The sequence below is a fragment of the Poecilia latipinna genome, unplaced genomic scaffold, assembly GCF_001443285.1.
Source record: "Poecilia latipinna isolate Pla-1442-1.1 unplaced genomic scaffold, P_latipinna-1.0 Scaffold1213, whole genome shotgun sequence".
Taxonomy (NCBI): Eukaryota; Metazoa; Chordata; class Actinopteri; order Cyprinodontiformes; family Poeciliidae; genus Poecilia; species Poecilia latipinna.
In genome coordinates, this window is record NW_015113829.1 from 113,201 (window position 1) to 136,549 (window position 23,349).

At 40.4% G+C, this 23,349-nt stretch overlaps 2 protein-coding genes and 2 long non-coding RNA genes across 7 annotated transcripts in view; 3 read left to right on the forward strand and 1 right to left on the reverse strand.

Annotated features, from left to right (window-relative positions):
• Positions 1-136: 136 nt before the first annotated feature.
• Positions 137-20,314, reverse strand: dpf3 (double PHD fingers 3). 2 transcript variants are annotated; one of them, XM_015053904.1, is made up of 12 exons: positions 20,131-20,314; positions 10,950-11,110; positions 8,889-8,996; positions 6,471-6,604; positions 6,071-6,166; positions 5,075-5,147; positions 4,602-4,643; positions 3,577-3,714; positions 3,362-3,490; positions 965-1,077; positions 780-861; positions 137-617 (listed from the first exon to the last, which is right to left on the reverse strand). In XM_015053904.1, exons 1-12 carry the CDS (start codon positions 20,160-20,162, stop codon positions 550-552), a joined length of 1,176 nt encoding a protein of 391 aa, XP_014909390.1. In that variant the 5' UTR covers positions 20,163-20,314; the 3' UTR covers positions 137-549. The 2 variants fall into 2 exon arrangements, with proteins under 2 accessions (XP_014909390.1, XP_014909391.1); XM_015053905.1 differs by lacking the exon at positions 4,602-4,643 and having other exon boundaries at positions 20,131-20,312.
• Positions 3,576-11,002, forward strand: LOC106960687 (uncharacterized). The gene is made up of 3 exons (XR_001427620.1): positions 3,576-3,655; positions 10,166-10,814; positions 10,912-11,002. It is a non-coding gene; the product is annotated as an uncharacterized LOC106960687 (long non-coding RNA).
• LOC106960688 (uncharacterized) lies at positions 11,071-12,094 on the forward strand. The gene is made up of 2 exons (XR_001427621.1): positions 11,071-11,160; positions 11,664-12,094. It is a non-coding gene; the product is annotated as an uncharacterized LOC106960688 (long non-coding RNA).
• A 1,037-nt stretch (positions 20,315-21,351) lies between the features above and the next one.
• The window catches only part of wdr21 (WD repeat domain 21), a 10,766-nt gene continuing 8,768 nt past the window's right edge, over positions 21,352-23,349 (forward strand). For 2 of the 3 annotated variants that reach the window (XM_015053899.1, XM_015053902.1), the window contains exons 1-4: positions 21,356-21,898; positions 22,015-22,139; positions 22,727-22,878; positions 23,027-23,109. In XM_015053899.1, the coding sequence (XP_014909385.1) occupies positions 21,816-21,898; positions 22,015-22,139; positions 22,727-22,878; positions 23,027-23,109 (443 nt within the window). In that variant the 5' untranslated portion in view covers positions 21,356-21,815. Of the gene's footprint in view, positions 21,907-22,014; positions 22,140-22,726; positions 22,879-23,026; positions 23,110-23,349 lie in introns of all 3 variants that reach the window. The other variant, XM_015053903.1, reaches the window with a different exon arrangement.

The window sequence follows — 23,349 nt, forward strand, 5'->3', positions numbered from 1 at the left end:
GAAAAAAATTTCCCCCTCAGGCCAAAATAATGGCCCCCTTTAAAAGCTTTTTTTTTTTTTTTTTTTTTTTTTTGATTTGGCCGACACAAAGTAGTGCATAATTGCAGTGGGAGGAAAAGCGAATGTCTGTTTTTTGTTTTTTCCAAATAAAAGTTTGTATTGTGCGTGAGATGCATTTGTATTAGCGAACCCTTTTACTTTGACATGACTAAATAAAATCCAGTGCAGCAGATTCTCCTTCAAAAGTCAGCTACCTTTTAAATATCAATAAGGTTAAGATAGAAAAAATGATCTCAAAAACATAATCAGTCGGCAACGGCGGTGCTGAGGGCGAGAATGTTAAATATGTTGATAGAAAAGCCACCAGAAGATGCCACAGATGACTGTTGTCATCTAAAGACTTGAGTGTGGACTTTGTGCTAACCAAAGAGTGAAAAGAGTCAAACTAAAATTTGGATTTGGGGCATGCCTCACTTTTCAAGGTTTTCTGAAGGGTTAGCAATGCTTCTCCATGATGCTGTGTGTATGTGGATAATCCCATGGTTCCTATTATGCTTCTATGTGAGCCGAGGCCTTGTCTTTTAACAGGTCCAGACACAGGTGACAGCTCCAGCTCCCTGGAAAGACACAGTGAGAAATCACCTCTCCTCTCTCTTTCCATATATAGCCTTATCCTGAAGCCTCTCTCAAACATAAAGCACATAACCTAAAAAGTTTTGAGTCCACTGATGTCTTTGGTGCAAAAAAAAAAAAAAAAATCTTCAAAAACCGGCTCTCACCTTCAGGAGGCTGGGTCATCGGAGGCTTCAGGCAGTACATGTGATATCCCCGATCGCAGTCATCGCAAAACAGCAACTGGTCCTGAATGGAAACAAGCACACACACACACACTCGACATTGTGAGAAGAAAGAGATTTTCGGCGACGGTTCCCGACACGACGAGGCTTAGCGTGACGATGCTCACGTCGTTCTCGGAGGTTCCGCACAGACTGCAGGACTTGCACTCGATGCACTGCCACTGATACGTCCTGACCGCCTGCATCATGTTCTCTGTGAACTGCAGGCATGTGGGGTGACCTTTGGAGGGGCATCAAGGTAAAAAACACAAGGAGAGACATTACTGGACATATTTTACGAGAAGTTTCCACCTTAAGTGATGTTCATCCTCCAGATTATAAAAATACTTTCTGTTGTTTGGGTGTTTGAAGTCATTTACAAATTGATACAACTCTCATTTCACCTGTGCGAACATGTCTATGCACCCTTGTGTAAGTAATTTGTGTAAAGCATCCCAACAATCACAATCCACTGTATCGGTATTGTATTCAGGTAATCATCAAATTTAGTGTGTTGCATGGTCAGAAAGGCTTATTTTTTTTTTATCTGACCACATCTCTTTCTGCAGGCTTAAGAAGGCTTAATACAAATAATTTTTTATATAAAAAAATAAAACCTTTCCCATTATTTTACAATAACGTATCTCCGTCCATCTACTGTGCGATTATTTAACTGATTTTATTGGTTTATCACATAAACTCTTAACAAAAAAAATTATGTTTGTGCTTCTAACTTGACTAAACACAAAGATATAATTGTGGTCTTCCAGCCAAAATGAAAACATCCACGTCAGAGGAACACAGGCAACGTCACGCTTGGCTCGCTCTTCTCCTGTCCTGACAACGCTCGTTCGCTCAAATGCATTTTTCCGCCTTCTCCCTGCAGGTGATCTGAGATATGATTCGCAGGGATAAACAAAGCAGGGGGGGGGGGGGGGGGATGTGATGTGGAAGGAAGAGATGCAGACAACTGCGGCATCATGATGCACAGAGCTGAAGAAAACAAGCAGTGACGGCATGTCATCTAAAAGCAGAAATCCTCACGGAGGGACGGAGGCAGACGAGGCAAGCAGAACTGAACCAAGCAGCAGATATTAAAAATGGGGAATATCGGTTTTTCAGCTGTTCAGTCTCACTCATTGAGGTCATTGATAACCCACAAAAAGAGAAACGCTTGTTTTGTGGCAACTTTGAAATTGACCTTGATCGGCACTTTTCTTCTAACCTGACTGAGCTTCATGTATTCATTTATTTTAAACGTCTTCATATTCAATCTGTCATATTCCCAAAAGACTTGCAGCTGCAGCTACAGCTACGGCTAAAGATTATTCTACAGGTTGTTGACTCAATGTGGCTAAATACAAATGCACAAACAACTAATAATACATTACATCACTTCCTCTACTTGTATTTGTCTATAACACAAAACCTCCACAATGTACGCTGACATCCAAGCTGAGCTTAATGAGCGCTAAAACATTTAAGGTGGGTAAACAGTCTGGGCTTTTCTAAAGGACTGAAACCTCTTTAAAGTTCAGACTTTGTAAAAAATCTCTGATAAATCTTTACATTTTTCATAAATCTTTTGAATCTTTTGTAGTGTAACTTTAAATTGTTTCACGCACGCACGCACGCACAAATTTGGGTTTGCTATTTTAGTAGCAAAAATAATTAATCCAATCCGTCGTCTACACCCATTTGTCCTTGCATGGTCCCAGGGGGCTGGTACTCATTTCCAGCAGCCATTGGGTCAAGAGGCGGGGTGCACTCTAGACAGGTTTCCATTCTGTCACAGGGCAACACAGAGACACAAAGGACAAGCAACCATGCACACACACACACTCATACCTAAAGGCAATTTAGAGCAATCAATTAACCTAACTTTCTCTGGACAGTGGGAGGAGACAGTCCACACATGCATGGTGGAGACATTAATCCAGGTCTTTTGCTGTGTATTAAGATAATTCATTGTTAATGTTGTTAACTTCTGTGTAAAACTGTTTGGTTCTCTTACATAGTTCTCCTGTTTTCTCCTGTTTTCCTTTTACTGTCACAATTATTCCAAAAGCTGGATCCAAACCAACCTGGCTCAAGATGCAGAAAATAATTGCCCTCATTGTTAAAATGCGATTTACCACATTTTTTTATTTGCCACATCCAGACCTAATTATTGCCAGATCTGTAGAGTCGAAATATTACTTAAATAGAAGCTGTCTGACAACAGTAAGTAGGCAAAAAGAGCAGCATTGTGCTATAGCAGGAAGCTACAGCACAATGACTTGTTTCGAGCCAAAATTCCTCTGAACCGGCGTAAATCCGCATATAAAAAGAAACATCACTAGAAGATCGCATTTTGCGTTTACTCTGGTGATGTTTTTCTAGTTTTAAAATGTATTTGACACTGAAACATTCACAATTTTCACAATATCTGTGAGGAGGCAAATACTCTAAAGTCGGTTGTGCTCATAAACTCATCTCACCGTCTGGGGTTCGCTTGTTTTTTGTTGTCTTTGCGACAAACTCACCAGAGCGACCGCAGTCGGAGCAGGACACCAGCTCCTCCGCCTGCCCCGTCTTCCTGTTGGCGTCCTGGTCTCCCAAGCAGAAGTCACAGTAGTCGTTGGGAATGATGGTTCCATCAGAGCCCTTCTGAGCTGCCCGGAGGAACAGGAAACCATCATAAAGGAATATTTTGATAGTGACCGCCGTAACGAGGTCAGCTGCGAGAGCTGCGTCTCACGTTTGTGGTTGTCCGAACTGTGAGGCGACGACGGAGCCGTCTCCGCGTCCTTCTCCTCTTCGCCTTCCTCCTCGGCCAGGTGAGTGTGGGTGTAGTGGTAGCTCAGGCCCGGACGGTTCTTGTAGCGCTTCCCACAGACTGCGGATGAAACGTGACGCGTCCGTTAGCACAATTCACCAGCTGAGGGCTGAGAAGGAGGATGTATAAACAAAGCAACAGCAAAAAAAAAACAAAAAAAAAAAACAAACAGCAAACAGGAAACACCGAAAAGTTAAAAACTACCTTTGGATGTACTGGTAGATTAGTTCTGTTTATTGTTTTGTTAATATGAGCACGAAAGCATGAACTCATGATGATTTTTCTTTTTTTTTACTGGCATCCAATTGTGCTGAACCCATTAATCAAAAGTAAAAGACAAACAATAATGGAATCATTTCCATGCCAAAAACATTGAAAGCTTGCCGGATTGCCTTGAATTTCTAAACTAGCACAATGATCCTGAATTAATTTCAAGTTTCAAACGGGTATTTGGTGTGGCGTAGAAAAGCATAAAGGAGTTTCATCTCATCAAATCCAACCATCACTCCTCCACCACCGTGCTTAACAATTGCAATGTGGTGTGTGTGAAGCAGGCAATTCTGCATAAGCTGCAGTTTTCCTCCACCCCTCAAAAAAAACACAAAACAAACAAAAAAAAAAACATATTTCTTGATTTGAAAGCACAATTCAACTTTCACAAAGTTCACAAAGCAGTAAATAATTTGCACCCAGTGGAAACACTTCCTCGGCGGCTTTAGAGAAACCGACGCAACATGCATCTGCCGGTGAAGTCACACCAGAACTTGCGACCGGTAGCGACAGGAGCTCATGGCAAAGCGTTAGTGTCATGCAGCGAATCCACAAGGAGAAGCCCAAGCATACAGCATCAGAAGCTTTCTCTCAGACATTCCTGCGCTGTTAGCGAAAAGGCTGACCACCGCGATATAGCATGGAGCTGGGAGAGAGAAAAGTTCAAATTCAGATACCTTCTTCAGCCTTTTTTGAGTTATGCTTTTGTTTGTACCTATCTGGAACAGAGGAGACACAGAAGCAAACCATGACGGAAAGAGAATGAAACAAAAATGGAAATGAAACCGATTGGCATGAGTTTCAGTCCACAAACAACCCGACTCCTATGGTGGGGGAGGAGAGGGGGGATTTTGTCCAGGTACAAAAAAAAAAAAAGGGGGGGGGGGCATGCTGGTCAATTCTGCATAAACATCAGAGTCCCTTTACATGCTTATTTTAGGAACAGGGGGGAAAAAAGGAGGGATGACATTAAGAGACTTGAGAAGCTACATCTGCTCTTCATCAACATGTATTTTCTCTTTGAACAGACATTTTAGATCTTTTTTTTTTTGTCATGGGAACTTCTGCAGGAAGGGGGTTGGGAGGTGTAATAACAGCAGGATGACAGGGCAAATGATAAACTGAGGAGACATGCTTTGCGTCTCCTTACTGTCACAGATGTAGGGTTTATCCAGGTCTTCTGCATTAACGGATTCTGTCCTTCTGCGAGTCGATCCTCTGCTCTGCAAGGAAACAACAAACATTTATCACACGTGCGACCCTGTTACGCTTGCAGGTTAAAGCAAAGATTACATTAGTTTAGTTCATGTTACTGCTCTCATTCATAGAACTAAATATAATACATTTATATTATTTCAGGCTTTTATTCATTTATTTCCACCTTTCTCCCACGCATTGTCAAAATTGTACAGAATAGCAGCAACCTGTGTCTCTGCAGCTGCATGTTGAACTTTCTTAATAGCTTTGGTTAAAAATGAAAAGGAACCATGTTAATGTTTTTAAAATACAATAAATAAGATAATAGCAAATACAGGCTTTCAACCATTTTTCAAAATGTTCCTGCACTGAATCTGTGCTGAATTTTCACAACGAATGTCACTAAGAGTACCAGTAATATGTTTTTAATCATTAAATTGGAATCTATGTGGTGCTTTTTAGTATAAATATGTAAATCCTCTTTTATGTTTCTCGTTATTTTAAATCATAAAAATAGAAAATAAAATGCTGGTTATATAAAAATAAGACATTTCCTGAAGCAGATATTTATATGACAATTTGTTTTTTTTTTCCCATGAGACATTTGCAGCTCCAAATGAGTTTCATTTGGCTGTCCTGAGAGCAAAACGGCTCTTTAGGTTGTAAAGGTTGCAGACTAATGGTAAAGAACAAACCGGGTGACGCCTTTCTAACCACTCGTCTTAACAGAAATGCCAGAGCTCATTTAAATTGGTTGTTTTTGTTTTGTTTTTTTTGGACATAGAGCCAATTTAAATTAGCTCTACCAATTCTGATGAGAAGAGTGATCAAATGCCCAGCCCGGAAGAAGAATAAAAAAAGCCAAGTGTTTTAGTCGTAATGAAAAAAAAAGCACGTGAATGTTTAAGCAATGTAACTGAATGACGTATTTTTGGCTTTTGTTACCCACTTTGCCTCTATTCCTGTTCTTTTTCTTTGGTGTATCTGCTTCAAACTCTTCATCTTCGTGGAAACTGTCCCCGTTTTCCTCTGCTTCCAGAACTCTCTACAAAAAAAAAAAAAAAAAACACACCCCTAGTAGGTTCAAATAAAACAAGATGAGGAAAAACAAGCTAAAAATAAAAATACAGCACAGAGGTTTGTGTAGACTTTAAAACACACCATGGTTGCAAGGCACTATTTTTTCCCCCCACATTTTTAATGGGTTTTACAGATTTTGTCATGCAGGAACAGCCAGAAACGTTACTTTTACCACTGACGGTCATTCGTCAGGCACGTAAACCAGTCAGATGCTACAAAGGTGAGAAAGACAGTCATTCATTTTCAACGCCGGGTTGGTTTAAAGTTACCTGTATTTCCAGAAGCGTCTCCTCATCCTTACTGAGGTTGTTTTTTTTCTCCAACGCGTTGTCCCCCCTCAACAGCGCCTCCAAGGCGGTGGCCTCCCCGGGAGGCCCCTCGCGTTTGGGCGCCAGATCAGCTTCTGTGGTGGAAGGGTAAAGGGACGAAGAGCAACAGAAAGAAAAGATTTGGTTTCAGTATGTGCTTCCGTATGTCACAAACCTCTGTTTGTACCCCGTTTGTGTTACACGGTAAGCCAGCGCAACTGTTCCTCCGATATCAAAATATAAACTCAGTTCCAGTTGCACTTCAAAGACAAGGTAAGAGGCACGTCGTCAGCCCCGTCACTCCGTACTTATTCGATTGTGTGAAGGTGGATTTGTGAAAGCCCAAACTCACTACATCACTCCTCTTTGAACTTTAAAAGCGGAATGAAAATAGGATGAAAGCAGAGATGTGCGTTTAAAGTTTCCTCGTGTTTAGCATGCGATACGCCCAAACCTTTAGTCTTTTCGGTATCCGACGACTTCAGAGAAAGACTTGCAGGGCATTTTCTTTATCTGCTAACCCCCACCTCACCTCCAGCAGCAGCACAAACATGTCCAACCTTTATTGCTTTTCACCTGTGGGAACTTCCGTCAAATACCTCGAGTCTTATGTCTTATGTTTTCCTCTATCGTCAGCCCCTTAACGTTGAGCTCTAGTCAGAGCTGGGGTCAGGGAAGGTCATGTGAAGATTCAAGCTTCACTCAGAATCCATCAATTTATTTAGAATAGCTTTCGTAGTTCAAGTTTTATTTAATGCACTAGATCGAGCAAACTTTTGCAAAACCTTTTTTTTTTTTCCTTAATCAGGGCTGGGCTCAGAGGAGACTCATTCAGAATATCTCCATGAGGTAGAGATTTTTCTATCAATAAAGATATGAAAGATCCACCGCATTGCTCTGTTGCAAAGCAAAACTTTTGTAGCAAGTTCTACAGGGAGTGCTTTTTATTTTTCTTTTATTATTATTATTATCTTCTGTTGCAACAATTTCCACTGTTTTGAAATTCCCCTGAACAAACTTGCTCTGTCAGTCGGGCCAGTTGTATTTCCCTGCTCATGTGTTGGAGACACCAACTCTTCGCTGTCTGCACATGCAAAAAGTTGTGATCATGCACTCCCTTCCTCATGTCGCCCTGGGCATCCGCTCATGTTACATATCAAAGACGGGCTCTGGCAGCGAACAGAATCGTTCGGCTTAATATTTATGATTTCTCTCATACAACTAATTATTCTCAGTGCGCTGCTGTAGTCTCGTGCATTTTCTTGAGCCTGAAAACAGCAAATTGGTTCCAGACTCTTTTAGATGAGCTCCGATAACACAGAGCAGCAAATGTACATAAAGAAGAACTGAGAAATCACCATTATACATTCAGTCCAAAGGAGATCCTCTGCATGTGGACACCCCTTTATCCAGAAGGCATTAAAGCAACGAAGCATTCGATAAAACTCTGGAGGAACAAATTCACATTCCTCTGTCGTGGTATCATATATATTTCACCCGACCTGCACAATGATATCCTGCAAATGCTTTCCAGCTTTAATAGTTAAACAGCCAGTATTGCTTTTTCATCTTTTGGCATTAAAGGTTGGTTGGTTGTAGCTCTGGGGAGTTTCTTATACTTTTTTATTTTTTATTTTCCACAAAGAAGGACTCCCCTTTCCGCCGCGTGAAGAAAAAAAAAAAATCATTCTTTGCAGAATGCTCTGGAGTATTATATTGCATCTGGAGGACACAGAAGAGGGAACAATAGTGGCAGAGAGCGGAAACAAAGAATCGCCTTCATTCCTCCTCTTATCGGGTTCCCTGGTATTCCACTTCTAATATACCCCCCACCCCCCAAAAGACAAAGCGCTGTGCGCACGAAGGGATGAGAACTGACAAAATAAAGCATGTACTGCCGTCTCATAAGGCTAAGCTGCATTTTAATGCCTCATGGACAAATGATTATAGAGGCCCAGTGAGGTTGCTCCTGTGCTGGAGTTGGGGGGGGGAGCAGGAGTCATGTGTGGGGGTGTATATGACCGTGTGTGTGTGTGTGTGTGTGTGTGTGTGTGTGTGTGTGTGTGTGTGTGTGTGTGTGTGTCTACAGCTACAGAACAGTGAGAGGGGGTATTGATTCGAAGGGGGAAAAAAAAAGAACCTGGAGACCTGGTGAGAGAGAGGCTAACCAGAGCCAGATGGCCTGATAGCAAGAATTAATAAAACAAGCAGAGTGCAGGAAACACAGCAGCACCAGGACGCACATCAAACTGAAAGCTGCATGTAAAAATAACTCAAATCAAAATGGGACAACAGAGTCGCTACTTCCCAGTGTTCGGGGTTTCAACTGAACGTCTGTGCGTGTGTATATCTGCCGGGCTGCGTTGTTGCTTGAATTACCTAGCCGGAGCTCACACAGGCGGAGCTGCGGATCCAGGGGTGGGTGGAGTCGCCTCTTTTTCCTCCAGCAACGAGCCGGGTACGTATACATCTGCCCCGCCGCCTGGCCTGGACCAGGAAAAAAGGACAAAACACACACAGCCATACACTCGTTAATGCAGGCACTGTGGAGGAATTTTGAACAACCTCTGCCAACATTTTAACAATTTATGCACCGAGTCCAAGCACAACAGACACACGGAAAAACACTTAGAGTCCTCATCTCCTCCCTTTAGCCCCCCAGCACTTATTGTGTCCAGATTTCAGTAATGTTTAGTGCAGTGGTCAACATCTTGAGAAAAATCCTGACCCCAGTCAGATGCCATTAAAATTTTTTTTGTCTTATTTTAGATTCTTCCGGTTGGTTTCAGAATTTCCAGTTTGCATCCTAGTGGAGCAGAAACCCGTATTCTAAAGCAAAGGAATGAAAATTTGAAATCTGACTTTACTCTAGCAAATTTGATCGTTTCTCTGCCTTTAATCCTCATCCTCCCCCCACCCCCTCCTCCCATTATCTTGGGAGAAAACAGAGGAGAAGGGAGAGGGGGTGGGAGGTGTAGAGGGGGTTCAGTTATGTCCACATGAGAAAAGAGAAAAAAAAAATCAAGAGAAAGGAGGTGGAGGCATGAACCCAGAATAAATGCATATATTGCGAGTTAGGTCTGCCACAAAGTATAGGGTGTGGCCTGAAGGGCTTTGCATACAAGATGGAGCGCAGGCTATTTATGTCCAGATCTCACCAAGGAGCAGATTGTTCCCTTTGGCTGCACAGAGGACCCACATGTGCATGGCCAATTCTGAACACTTGATTCAAGATAAATCACTGATGGGCACCTCATCATGAGATACACATATTTAAGTTTTTTTTTTCTTTTATTACAAATATCTATTCGCTAAACATTGTAGGTAATGCGCTAACATGCTTCCCTGGGTTAATCTAAGCCTGGAAGCAGAATCAGAGTATTGACAAAATACACCCACCAGTTGGTAACTTGCAAATTTTCCTGAGTAGACTCCTCGTTTTCGCTCTGCTACTCCGCTTACCGTTAAGTCACGCAGCAGCAACTCACGGCATGTAGATGTGCGTATGCGCAGAAGACAACTTGCTGAATGTCAGAACGACCATCAGGGTGGCAAAGAAAGGGAATTCAAGATTCTTTGCTTCTAGCATGGTCTAATTATTTCAGCTATTCCTCACCTTCTGGGATTTCTAACTACGTCAATCTTTGCTTTTACAGGGAAAAAGAAAAACACAAATAGAGTGAGCAAGCAGCTGGCGTGGGCAGAGGTCAGAGAAGAATGAGCAGACTGGTTCTACCTGGAAGCACGGATGGGCTACACCAGCAGAAGACCCCGCTAAGAGCCGCTCCAGTCAGTGAGAACAGGTAAGTGAGGCTGCAGTTCACAGGCTCAACAGAATTTAAGAATAACATATGGGAAACTTAAATTCAAATAATCTTAGCCTCGGTGTGCTTTTATTTCTAGATCAGAGTTCAGACTTCTGAGACAAGTGCTTCAGTTGTAGGATACCTGTAATATCCCCCCAAAACTAAGACAGCCATGCAAAGCACTCACTACAGCAGTCACCTGCTTCCATGCTCCTGGCGCTGCTAAAATGAATAAAAGATTTAGAATAAAACCTAAAACTGCTTTACTAATTTGCTGCGGTGGCAAGCTGTGCCACTTACAGGCTTGCGAGTTAGCACAAACAACTCTTTTTACTTTTGTAGCGACATCTACGTTACCATCTCCACCAAAATGATATGTTGTTTTTTTTTTGTTTTTTGCTGAGACTTTTTCAGTTTCTTTTGGAGGTCTATCTGCTGAACTATCTCAAAAGGCAGCCGTCTTCTTCCTGTTCCAGTAACATATTTCAGGTCAAATCAGGTAAAAAATGAAATACAGATATTTTCAAGCGGGTTGCAAAATGTAGCCAGATGCTATTCTGCACGGGGGAGAAACTGAGACTCTTTTTTTTTTTCAGGACCAGGCAGGTTTCTTGACCCTTGCAGAGTTTCTTACCTGGTCGGCGGTGACGCTTTTCCATCCAGATGTAGCAGTTGTTCTGTGCCACGCCAGTTTGCGAGTCCAAGAAGGGCATTCGCACGCTGCGCTCAGCACAGAGGCGGGCATTGTAGCTGCGACAGTGTTCAATGGCCTCTTTATAGAACTGGTCACCCAGCCTGAATCCAGGAAATCGTGAAAACAAGAACGCAGATAGTCAAACAACACTGTGAGTATACAGTTGCGGAGCCAGCCGAGAACACAGCAAAATGCAGTCAGGCTCATTTACATTTCGTTCTACAACAATTACCCATTCACTCAACATCTGCGCTGCATTAAGAAGATGTTTATTTGATGAAAAAAACACTTACCCACAACTTTATAGTCTTATTTGTGCTATCAATCACAGCAGCATAAAGCATGCTCCTGTGATTTCCACTTCTCCTTTGTGATGACATGCTGTTGTTATTACATTCATAACATGCAAAAGCTTCTTTCAGAATGGCAACGCCACATGCTGCTGGGCTGATTTTCCCAAATCACCTTAGACTCAAAACAATTGTAAGACTTATGCCCAAAATATTTCTCTTACAGGGTTAAATCAAATTAGTGAGTCACTTTGCTTAGACTTCAAAACAAAAAAAAAAATGTTGGCAAAAAATCACGTTTGACTGCATTGTTCAGATTTACAGAGCCTTGCAAAAAATAATTGTCACCCCTTTCCTAATCTAGAACCAACCCAAGACTCTGGAGGAGCTGCAGAGATCCACAAATGAGGTAGGAGGATCTGCAAGAAAAATATTTGTCAAAAGGAAAAGCCGTCCAGAAGGAACACGGCAAACACGTTGAAGACGATGCTCTGATCAGAGAATAAATTCATCATGTAGGCCTACAGTCAAAAAAAACAACAAAAAACCATGCTGCAGGAACAAAATATTAACGTAGTAAAAAAAAATGTTAGCAGCGAGATCTGTATTTTTATTGCTTTAATGGGAAAATGGGTGGATTTCTCCCAGATTTCTTACGTTTTTTTTTCTTCTTTGTCATCCAACTGTGGCTTTGATATCAGGCAGAGACAAAATACAAGAAAACCACAAAGCCAAGGTTTCAAACCTAACTTGGCCCTTTGTGAAAATACAATTGCCTCCTTGTTAAATCAGGAATTAACTGCGATCAGCAACATTTTTTTTTTTTTTTTTGCTCAGTTTCACAAGCCACACACGGGCCTGATTGCTGCCAGACCTGTGGCATAAAAATAGATGTAAATCCTGTCTGACGACATGAAGTAGAATGAAAGATCTCAAAGAACATAATAGCACAAACTAATGAAATTCAAAGGCTGAGTCAGACAAAAACAGTCTGCAAAAGGTTAAATTGTCATTTCTAAGGTTTTGGGACTCCAGAAAACAGGAGCGTCGGTCGTTATCTACACATGGAACAGGACGGAGCAAGAGTGAACGTTTCCAGGTGTGAGCACTCTACAAAAATCACTTCAAAATAGTGCAAAAACAAATCAACATCGACTCAGGAGGTCACAAAATAATCCCGGAAAACACCAAAAGTACTGCCTCAGTTAAGGTTGATGTTTGACAATAAGAAACACTGGACAAAAAAATGGCATCCAGCACATACTTACTAAGTGAAAATCATAAAACACATCGTGATAATTCCCGAGCTGTTCTGGGAAATATTCTGTGGACTGGCTTAGATTCTTCCGGACATGAATGCTTTTCCAATTATTGATAAAATCGTTACGTTTTCTCGCTTTCAAAGAAAAAAATATCAAGAAAAGTGATAAAATACAGCTTTATAGTTCTATTGTGGAAAGTTCTTACAAAAAAAACCTTTGCAGAATCCCAGTGGTAGGGGTTAGCAATGGGCCACCATGTTTTCGAAAAAAATAAAAAAATAAAAGTTGACAGGAAATGTGAAAATATCACTAGGTAATTACGTGTTATTGGAAGTCATTACCAGTATCTGCACACCAATTATGATGTTTTAGAGAAAAGCAAACATTAAAAAAACCTAAATAAATAAACAAGCAATGCTTAGCCTGGTGGGGGCGCAAGTAAAGCCTTGTGGCCCGCCAGGCTTGTAATACACTGGGGGAAACCCTGCAGTTTATATTGTAGCACAGTAAAATACAAAAAAGGATCAAAGTGTTTTGCAAGCAAGGCAATGCGTAAGGCAAGAAAAGACTTGAAGATAATAAGTTTCGCTTCAGGTCTTTAAGTCTATGTACTGTAGAGTCTGGACTTAAAATATTTAGAGTGAAGGCATTAGAGCTGACAATTAGACACGAGCAGAGAAGAGAAAAGCACATAAGAAAGATGAACCAAGCAAAGCTGTCAAAATGAAACACCGGTGGGCCCGTCAGTTTGAAAATCCTGCTGAGAAACGGTCTTCGTGCCGACTCAGCTTCATTCGCCGAGGTTTCAGGGGTAGAACAATTAAAGACAGAGGAAACGACACCAAGATCAGCACCTTCTGCAAACTGTGTGACGTGAGAAATACACAAAGGAGACTCTGGTGTTGATGTCACGCTGAAGATTTTCTCTGCTTGACATTGTTCAAGCCAGCAGATGCAGCCCTGCGAGAGTTTAGTGTATCCAGTCTGTCAGGGCTGTGTTTGGTTTTCGGTTTACAGAGTGCACACACGTCAGTCTGCTTGACCGTCACCGGCGCAGACGAGGAGTCTGGGAATACTCCTAAACAGATATGCACAAAATGGCACAATGGGCAAAAACAAGAACATTTAGCCCTAATGAAGAAAAATGCGCAGTATGTGGAGATGACAGAGGAAAGAAAGTTGGTTGTTGAATCGAATATCTCTCTGCTGTGATTGCGTTGTATCGGTATGAAGCTGATTTATAGCGCAGTTAGTGGAAATATTTCGGACATATTTTCTCGCAAAGACCCAAGAGATGGGATCTGTTATAAATTGGCTCTTTTAAAAACAAACTGAATTTAAATGATTGAATTAAGATGACGTATAAAGAGGATTTAGGGGGGTGAGGGATAAAAACATATTACTGATGTAAGTATTTATGTACAGAAGAAGATAAACAAAAGAAAAAAAATATTACATAAGGGGATAGCCATAAGGAGGAAAGAAGGGAAGACTCGTAAAATTATGCATGAGAGATCTGAAGGGCAGACTAATGTCTCTCTTATCAGTTTTCCTTTTTTTTTTCTAATGCAAATTACAGCTCAGCATTTGCTACAAATGACAACAAAATGGGCTGAGCTCAGTCAGAAATATTTTTTGAATCTACCTTTGGGAAACTGGATGAATGAGGATTACAATGGAATGAGTATTTGGGGAAAATAATAAGGAAATACCATAGGACGTATTATTAAAATGTGACTAAAAACAGAAACCACAGAAATCACTTATTTTCCAACCTTACTTTCTACTGGAATACTGTGCTGTAGGCCATGGCTGTGAATTATTTGCTTGGCCCAAAGATATGTTGGTCCTGATATATTATTAGTAATGGTATTAATTACATAACACGACAATTACGCTGACTGTTATTTGAAAAGAAAAGACCTTTTGGGGGACATTTTCTCTGTTGGCATCCTTGATTAATTAATTGTATTGCAGTTGCATAGCATCGCACTGACATTTAAAAAAACAAACAAAAAAAAACTTTTAATTTGAGTGCCGAAAGCATTCACAGACCAATCATTTTTCCTTTAATGATTGGTTTGTGTTTTTATTGTTTTTAAATTAGAAAATGCAAACGTTTATATTAAGCACTCCTGAAGACCGTTTAAGCAGCATGACAAATAGAGCAACGATAGAATCCAAATGGAAACAGTTCTCATTTTTCTGAAAACAAATTGTACAGCCGCATATTTTCACTGAGGAAAAATATTTTATGAAGCTGGAATTAGAATACAAATGCACATTCACAGCATGGTTTGGAGGATCCTTCTCCATCTCGCTGGGAAGTCGATTTGCATATCTTGTGTGTCCGTCAGTCTTCTGCGATTCTAGCAGTTCAGAGATTGGACAAGTTTGATCCCCTTCATATTATTCACCTCAGAATTCAACGCACTTAAACTGCTGCTCTTTGAAGAAAAGCCACTCGAAATGCCGGAGAACTAGATGAGTTTAACTCTAGCTACAATCCGTCTGTTCCCAGTTTATGAATCTTTAAGAGAGGCGACTGTAAATAAGAGAAACCCAAAGCTCCTAGTTGCTCAACTTCATGTGGTTTCTGGCAACAGATGCATGTGGAAGTTGTTGGCAGACGTTTTGGGTCATACAGACCTACAGAAACGAGGAATGCAGCTGGTGCTTTTTGCCAACACGTGTTTATACAGTACGAGAGCGGCAGTCACAGTGCAGATCTTCAGAAGAGACTTCCTGTCACACAACACACATTCCCAGAGGTTAAAACGTTATATCAGCCGTCACTATTTGTTGCCTGAACTGAAATGTGTGTGTGTGCGTGTGTGTGTGGAACCTGCGGGCATTTCTCCTCATCTCTCTCTTCTTCTTCTTCTTCTTCTTCATCACTCTGGCTGGATGTTTCTGTCCTGATTTCAACAGCCTGAGCGTCTGTGCAGTCTTCCCGGGGGAGAATCTACGTAGATTCTTACATAAGTGAGCGGCTGTGAATTTGTCTGTGAGGTGTTTTCAAAACTTGAGCGTAAAACATATGGAAAACCATTTTGGTCACTAATCGCACGTTGTCCTACGCCACCTGGCGTCTGACAAACCGCATTAAAAGCCTTATATGGTTCACTTAGAAGTTAGTTAATACGTGACAACAGATGTTTTCAAAAATGCTATTTGGACTCAATTAAACACCTGGTGTAACAAGCGCCTGGCGATGTATAATTAGTCATTTCATCCTCTAACTATGACAGCCAGTAGGTGTGAACAGCTCTCATCCAAAAAGTAAAAAGTGAAGTTAAATGTTCCAGACCAGGGGAAAACCATATATCCATTACATACATACATTGTATGTCAATGTGTGTAATTGACATACATTTATGAGGTCAATTTTAGTTAGAGATGTATTAGGAATTCACTTCCTCACAAGCGTACGTACAGTCAAAACACGGAGAATTTGAGTGAGAGCACACGGGTATCATGTATGCCTCGGGTGGATACAAAAGAGCCCTTGAGAGTATTAAATTACTGTTAATTTGTTGCTCCCCAATGTTAAAAAAAAAAAGGACTTTTGGGGAAAATAAACGTGCATGAAAAATGTAATGGTGCTACATTTAACTGTAAGTTTTAATACTGCACAGAGATCTGGAGTCTGATAGATAAAGGTCATTTTTAGACAATCAAATTGCAAAGCATGACGTGAGTGTAAGCCAGATGCACGTGGCTATGCAAAGCAAAGACAGAGAGTTGCCAACAAGGAATGTTATTTGTTACCAAATTAGAGAGTAACGAGTTCCTGTGTTAGTTTATAGACAAAAACATCATTTTCTGAATCAAGGGCCAAACATAAAATATGACAAAACTGTAATAAATATTAAGGCGAGAATTTTAACACGTTCATTTTAACTAATTAATTATACAGATTTTAACATGTTAAAAATTGTTAAAGCAATTAATCTGATTTATTATTTTTTTTTTTTTTTGGCATTTCAGAATTCCCAAGCCGGAACCTTTGTATTCACAGATTTCCAATAAATCCAGTTTAATTTTGGTCCAACATCAGTGTCCGACCTTACAAATGTACTCCTGAAAAAAAAAAAAAACATCAAGCAGTTTAACTCTCAAATTGCAGGTTGATACATTAAAACCCCACGAATTAGGTATGGGACAAGTAAAATATGTTTGGGAACGTTGTAGACATACAGAAACATGAGCAGCATGTGACCCTGAATGAGTGCGAAACCTCAGGGGAATCAGAGGGCAGACGCTACATATGGGCAATTAAAGCTGTGGAAATTTTTGGAGTCTGAAGACTGGGCGAAGCAGAGCCGGAGGGGGGGGGGGACGGGGTCTGACATGACCTGGGGCCACACGTGTTCCCTTTCAAACCATGTCACACTCATTCCTTCTCAAATGCATAGATATGTCTATGCATGAATGCATTCATTCTTTTTACGCCACACACTGGGAATGAAAGGGAAGAAGAAGTGAAGATGGAGGAAGGAAAGAAGATACGGAGGAGCTGAAGACGAGGGGGGTTGGGACCTAGATTGAGATGATTTTACTGCAACATCCATCCATCCATCCATCCATCCATCCATCCATCCATCCATCCATCCATCCATCCATCCATCCATCCATCCATCCATTTTCTTCCACTTCATCCAGAACATATGATGAACCAAACATATATGTTGCTGCAACATATATATATATATATATATATATATATATATATATATATAAAATTCTCCCACAGAAATAAATAAAATTGTATAAGATGATAAGGTGATGAAAATCGAGCTGTTTCTATGTGCAGAACAGGGAAAAAAATAAATCTATCCGTACCACCAAAACTCTTCCTGTGAGCGTTCAGGATAAACAAAAGCCAGGGTTCAATCCTGTACTCTGGGTGCGTTATGAATGTATGCAATACGGCCTAAATGCAGCCAGACACACACACACACACACACACACACACACACACCACTTCCATCACTCACTCCCCCTTCTACAAACTGTGAGGGGGAGGGGCGACACATGTAAACAACAAATACAACCCCAATACGTGAACCCTTCGCTCCACTCGCATCAAGCTGTTTTAAATCTCAGCCCACGTCTTCCCAATCCTCACGGAAACGCCAGCAAGCCCCCCTTCCTACCTGAGCTCTTTGTTACGTTATAAATCCAAACCTGACCGCGGGATGTCGGCAGGGCATGCAATATGCACATCTCTGCATATAAATTACGGTGCTTATTTAAATACTTCTCATGTCAGCTCCTCATTAAACCCCAACCCTGCACTGCCTCTCCAGGTTTCCATCACAAAGGCGTCTTTGTACCTGCTTTTTTTTTTTTTTTTTTTTTAAACACCCCACAAGACAATGTGTATGGCTAACCACGACTGAGAAGGCCAGACAGACATAGTGACTGTCAGGCTCTGATAGTTTTAATGAATCTATCAGAGATTAGCACGGCAGATTATTATTTTAAAGCAGGCAGCCTGGTTGTCTGCTTAAAACCAAAGTTGAGCAGATCACTCCTCATATATTTTGCAAAAATACATCACGCATGGTTTGCAATGCACAGTGTTTCCCCCATCTCTCCTCCCCCCCCCACCTTTTTTTTTTTTTCCAGAAATCACATGTGGGTCCAATTCACGTGAAAAGCAGATGGATCTCCCTCTCTCAGACCCCCTTATGACTCTCCTTTTCTTACCCAATACGTTTCTCCTGACAGATGGACTCAGGAAAAAATACTGGGACACTCTTAATCTGCTGCTCTACATACACAAAAGCTATAAACTGTCAACATCCTAATCTGCTTTGATGGAATACAAGCATTGTCTTTTACCCTGGCAAGTGCAGGGATTACAGTATTTTGTGTTATAGAAAAAAATAAATGAACAAAAACACAGAATGTGTGCATCAAGAGAAGGGATGCGTTATTGAATGGTGTTGCAACACAGAACGGAATTCAAAATGTAGTGACTTAATTTCAGCTGCAGGACAAATTGGTAAGCCTAACTAGAACTTTTTATGGACACTGCAGAGAGTCGTTACTGAAGGAACTTGCACCCTTCTGGCTATTGATGATTATACTGTAAACTACTCAAAACACTCTTACAAAGGGACTTTCTGTGGAAACTATTTGGCAAAGTTGCCATAAACTGACCACAAACACCCCAACAACTTTTGGTATATAAGAGTTTTAATCCGCTACTTTTCTAACTTCCTGGACAGCTAGCTGTGCGGCAGCAGTAAAATTAGTGTAGAACTGGAATAACAAGAAATGTAATTTTATTTTTGTCATTAAGTATACAGATAAGGCTAAAGTTATCACGCCTACGACAGGACTTATTTTGAAGTAGTTTTTAATTCAACCTAGAAGTTTGCTTCTGTCAGGAAATCACACAAACGATAAGAAGCTAATATATAGGAGTGTAGATTTTGAAAACAACAACAACAAAAAATAAGCATCTTTATTGGCATTAAAACAATTAATGTAATTAATTGTTGGCACGGTTTTCTGCATCTGTGGTGATGCGCCCCAACATCTTTTGAGTCTGGAAGACCTCTGTGCCATCGCCCTAATCTTTAGCTCCCTCCGCTGATTCTCAATCAACACTATTCGGGAATCTTCTCGACCAAATGTGTCCATCAGGAGAAGGGTCCCAATAAATTTCCAAGGCAATAAATGTACCAGGAAGCGCAGTGAAGACATGTCATGGTCAAGGGGAGAACAGATGCTGTAACAGTGGCATTACAAAGAACTGGAAATCACTCCAGAAAAGGCAATTCTAATTTATAAATGTCTAATTATAATTCCACGTAGTATGTTGAACGTAAAAACAACTCTGCACACCACTAAAAGAACACCATACCAATACTGAAGAAGTGTGGAGGTGGTGGCGGCATCATGCTTGAACATTTGTCATGACGGAAATGATAAGCAGTTCCAAAGGCCAGCCAGAGTTGGCACTAAACATTTAAGCTTCTGCCTTGAAAATGAAGGAACCTCATCCTTCAGCCAGAAAGTAACTCAATGCATCCAAATCAGAAAAAGAATGGCTTCCTTAGAAGAGGAGTAAAGTGCGGACTGTGCACAGGAAATACTCTCAAAATTATACAGTTTTAGTTTATCTTATTTATATCTGATTTTCCCCCACATCACAAGCAGGTGTGCGCAGACTTATTTTCCCTTTAAGGATGAGCTGAAGTTTGCAGTGCAAGTTTTGCATTACTTGTATGACAGTTCCTATGCAAATGTAACTCGTGTCGTTTCTCCAATGCAAAGTTGTGCCCGTGCCGCCTTCATAAAGTGGGGAACTTCCTACCAAGTGCACGATTCCGATCGCATGTTTTTGCATATTGTGCATGCTTTTTATTTCAACGGGGCTGCACAGCCATGCAAGAGGGCAGGAGACCTGAAAACATCTGAAGCCGTTCAAGTGCGCGAGAAGCCTGATCTGTATTTATGAGCTGCACAATATGAAGAAATCATTGCTATCCCCCCTTTAGTCTGTTTACAATGATAATGTGGTCCTGAAACATATAAATAAATACTACTTACGATTTTAATGGATTATGAATGACAGTCGCCATCTTTCGCTCTGCAAGGCTGTAATGTAATATTCCAAATCTCTGTGCAGTTTCGGACCGTCATGAAGAAAAAAAAAAAGTAGAAAAAAAATACAACAGCCAATGCTGTCCTGTCTACTGTGCTCCGTGCCAATACAACCCCAGCATGAAGACATTGGGCGTGGCTTCACAGAAGTATGTCAACAGACCCCACACGGGACTCATCCTGTGAAACAAAGTTGATTAATATGTATTTAAATTAACCCAAAACCTTAGAACCAATATGAGTAATTAACATTATGGGCTTTCCTTTGTGGCTTTGTTGGATCGTCTAATCCTTTAATGGTTCTGCCATTTGAAAAGGCATTAACTTATTCCTATTTACTGTATCTTATATCAGAATATATATGAATGAAGCACGGAGGCAGTGGCCTATGTTTGCTAGAGTCCGGTTTTATTCCTCAACATATTTTTAAAATTTTATAAAGCAATTACGTAGGAAGAACATGCTGCATTCAAAGACTCTCGGATATCACACATCCTAACGGAAACTTGGATTTTTGTCAAATTATAACTAAAACTCTGTTTCTTTATTTAGTGATTCGGGAGAACGTGGTTCAAAACTTAGTGGTCATCAGTAGCCCATTCATCACATTTGAAAAGTTTTTTCTCTTACATAAAAATAGATAGAGAACAGTCAGACAAACATCATGATTATTCACAAAAAAAGTCATATTAGTATAAATTACTATTTTTATATTCTGGGATTTTTTTGGGGGAAAACAATCAAGCTTCTTTATTTAACTGTAGACGTCAAATATTCTTAAATTAAAGAGGCTTATTTTGTTCAATTGGGGAAAAAACTGAGGATTTCCCAATTCACTTTTGAGTAAAAGAATAGCAAAATTTCTCTATCTCCTTACGGTCGCCACCCTCTAATTTTACTACGGCTTTTATTTAAACTATCTTGTTAACCCTTTAGTCTCCTGACAGGTTAAGTTAAGAAGTCAAGAATTTCGAGTTACTTTCAAAGGCAGCAAAACGCTGACAGAGGAAATAGCCAATGAATACATGATACGCCAGAAACTCTTTGTTAAAGTTGTCCAATAAATTAACTGAAGGGTGGGGCAACAGTGGAGAACCTGGTGTTGCATTAAATTACTTACTGAAAACACACAAAGAACAAATAATCAGAAAAATGCGGAAAGTTTATTTTTATAGAGTATGTTAACAAAAGACAATGTTTAATGTTTTAATCTAGCATTTTCCTGAGGAAGATTACATTAGTGTTCACGGTCTTTATGTTAAAGCAAACTTTGAACATTAGATTTCTCCATTCTTTAGGAAAAGTATTTCCTTTTCCGAGGTACATCAAAGTCCTCACTACGTTTAGCTACCGAGCTCAAGAGATTCAGATTCGACAATTAACGTTAACATTATCATATTGACATGCTTAGGCTTATTTTAAATTAACTGTATTATTAAAGGTTTCAAAACCTTCGAATATGCGTTTTATTTGCACGCTTTGAGCTCCTGCGAATCAAACCAAACGGGTCTCGTGAGAACCGAAGGTAGCATTGCTAAGCTAACGAGTAAACACACTGCAGTTCATGTGCCAGAAGTGAACCACGGGCTACGTGGAATGATAAATCTCGCTGTAGGAGTCCAGGAACGGAGATGAAGAAGTGGAAATGGCGACAGGATCGTCGAAAGACGTGGTACAGAGGAAATCGACAGAGACCATCCAGCGACGAACAGTGGTAGCCATGTTAGCGAAGCACAGCACACATTTAAGACTCAAAAACACACGTTATTATAACTCTACATATTGTCTCTCATCCTAGAATTGGCTTTGATTAATATCTCCTGTTTATAGGGAGGACTATAATGATGCTGGGCCGTCTCACAGAGCATCTCAGAGGGAACATGATAACCAAACTGCCTCAGCTTCTTCAACCTCAGCCTCTTCTTCCTCCTCTAAATCCGACAGCGGAGTACCAGGTATCCTAATGATTACACCCTTTTCGGGGGACTTTTGGTGCAACTGGACAGTAGAAACTCAAACATTATGAACAAAATAATAATAGAGATATATTAGAATGTCATCTTGATGTCCAATAGTTTTAGTAATTAGATTCAAAAGGGCAAAAAAAAACATATATTAAACAATATTCATTAAATGTTTATTTTTATGATGATGGATTTCCAGCAAATAAAAACCCTTAATTCAGATGACTAGACCATTCAGTTTTACAGACTTACTTACTCAAAATACCCGTAAATGAATCCAAGTAAGCAAGTTGTCAAAAAAAGTTAATTGCTAAAGAAGTTTGCTGTTCACCATTCAAGCATATTAATGGAAAGTTCAGTGGAAAGAAAAACTGTTTAGTTATGTTGTGAAGGAGTCTTGTTGCTCTCCATGAAGTCAACCTGTCAGTAAAACCACCAAAAAAGGCACAAGGAAAAACATAATCTTGGTTCATTACATAATGTATTGATGATAAATTGGTTTTGATGTTCCAGTTTTAGCTAAGTGAGGGGTGAAAATACAAATTATGGACGCTTCAGTTCTTTCTCTGTTCTGTCAGAGCTGCCCGGTTTCTACTTTGACCCTGAGAAGAACCGCTACTTCCGTCTGCTTCCTGGACACAATAACTGCAACCCGCTGACCAGAGAGCAGCTGCAAGAAAAGGAACGGGAAAAGCAGAGACATAAGAGACTGGCAGAAGATGAGTGTGCTGTGAGTGTGCTGTGAATGGACAACCTACTTCTTCCAGTCTAATAACACACGAAGACGTTGCATTCATAAATTCAGCTGAGCAACATTAGCAGATTTTTCCTGTTAAGGACTGAGCCTCTGCCATTACACCCGTATCTGTGTCTTGCAGAAAGCCCCAAGAACTGGACTGAACACGTCGTTGTTGCTGCACAAAAGGCATCTTGGGCTGTTACCCGGGAACTCCTATTGCAGGTAAGCAGATCACTACTGTGTGCGCACTATTCGGGGGTGAACATGGGTTCCACACATTTCAATTCCCACAGCTTTACTTGCATTACACTAAGCAGCACCAGTAAAACTAAACGCGACTTCAGAAATATTTGGTTCCACATGCAAAAGAGTGAGTTTTATTAAAGCTACAAATGCTGGTCATAAAATTAGAATATTGTGATAAAGTTCATTATTTTCCATAATGTCATGATAAAAATTAAA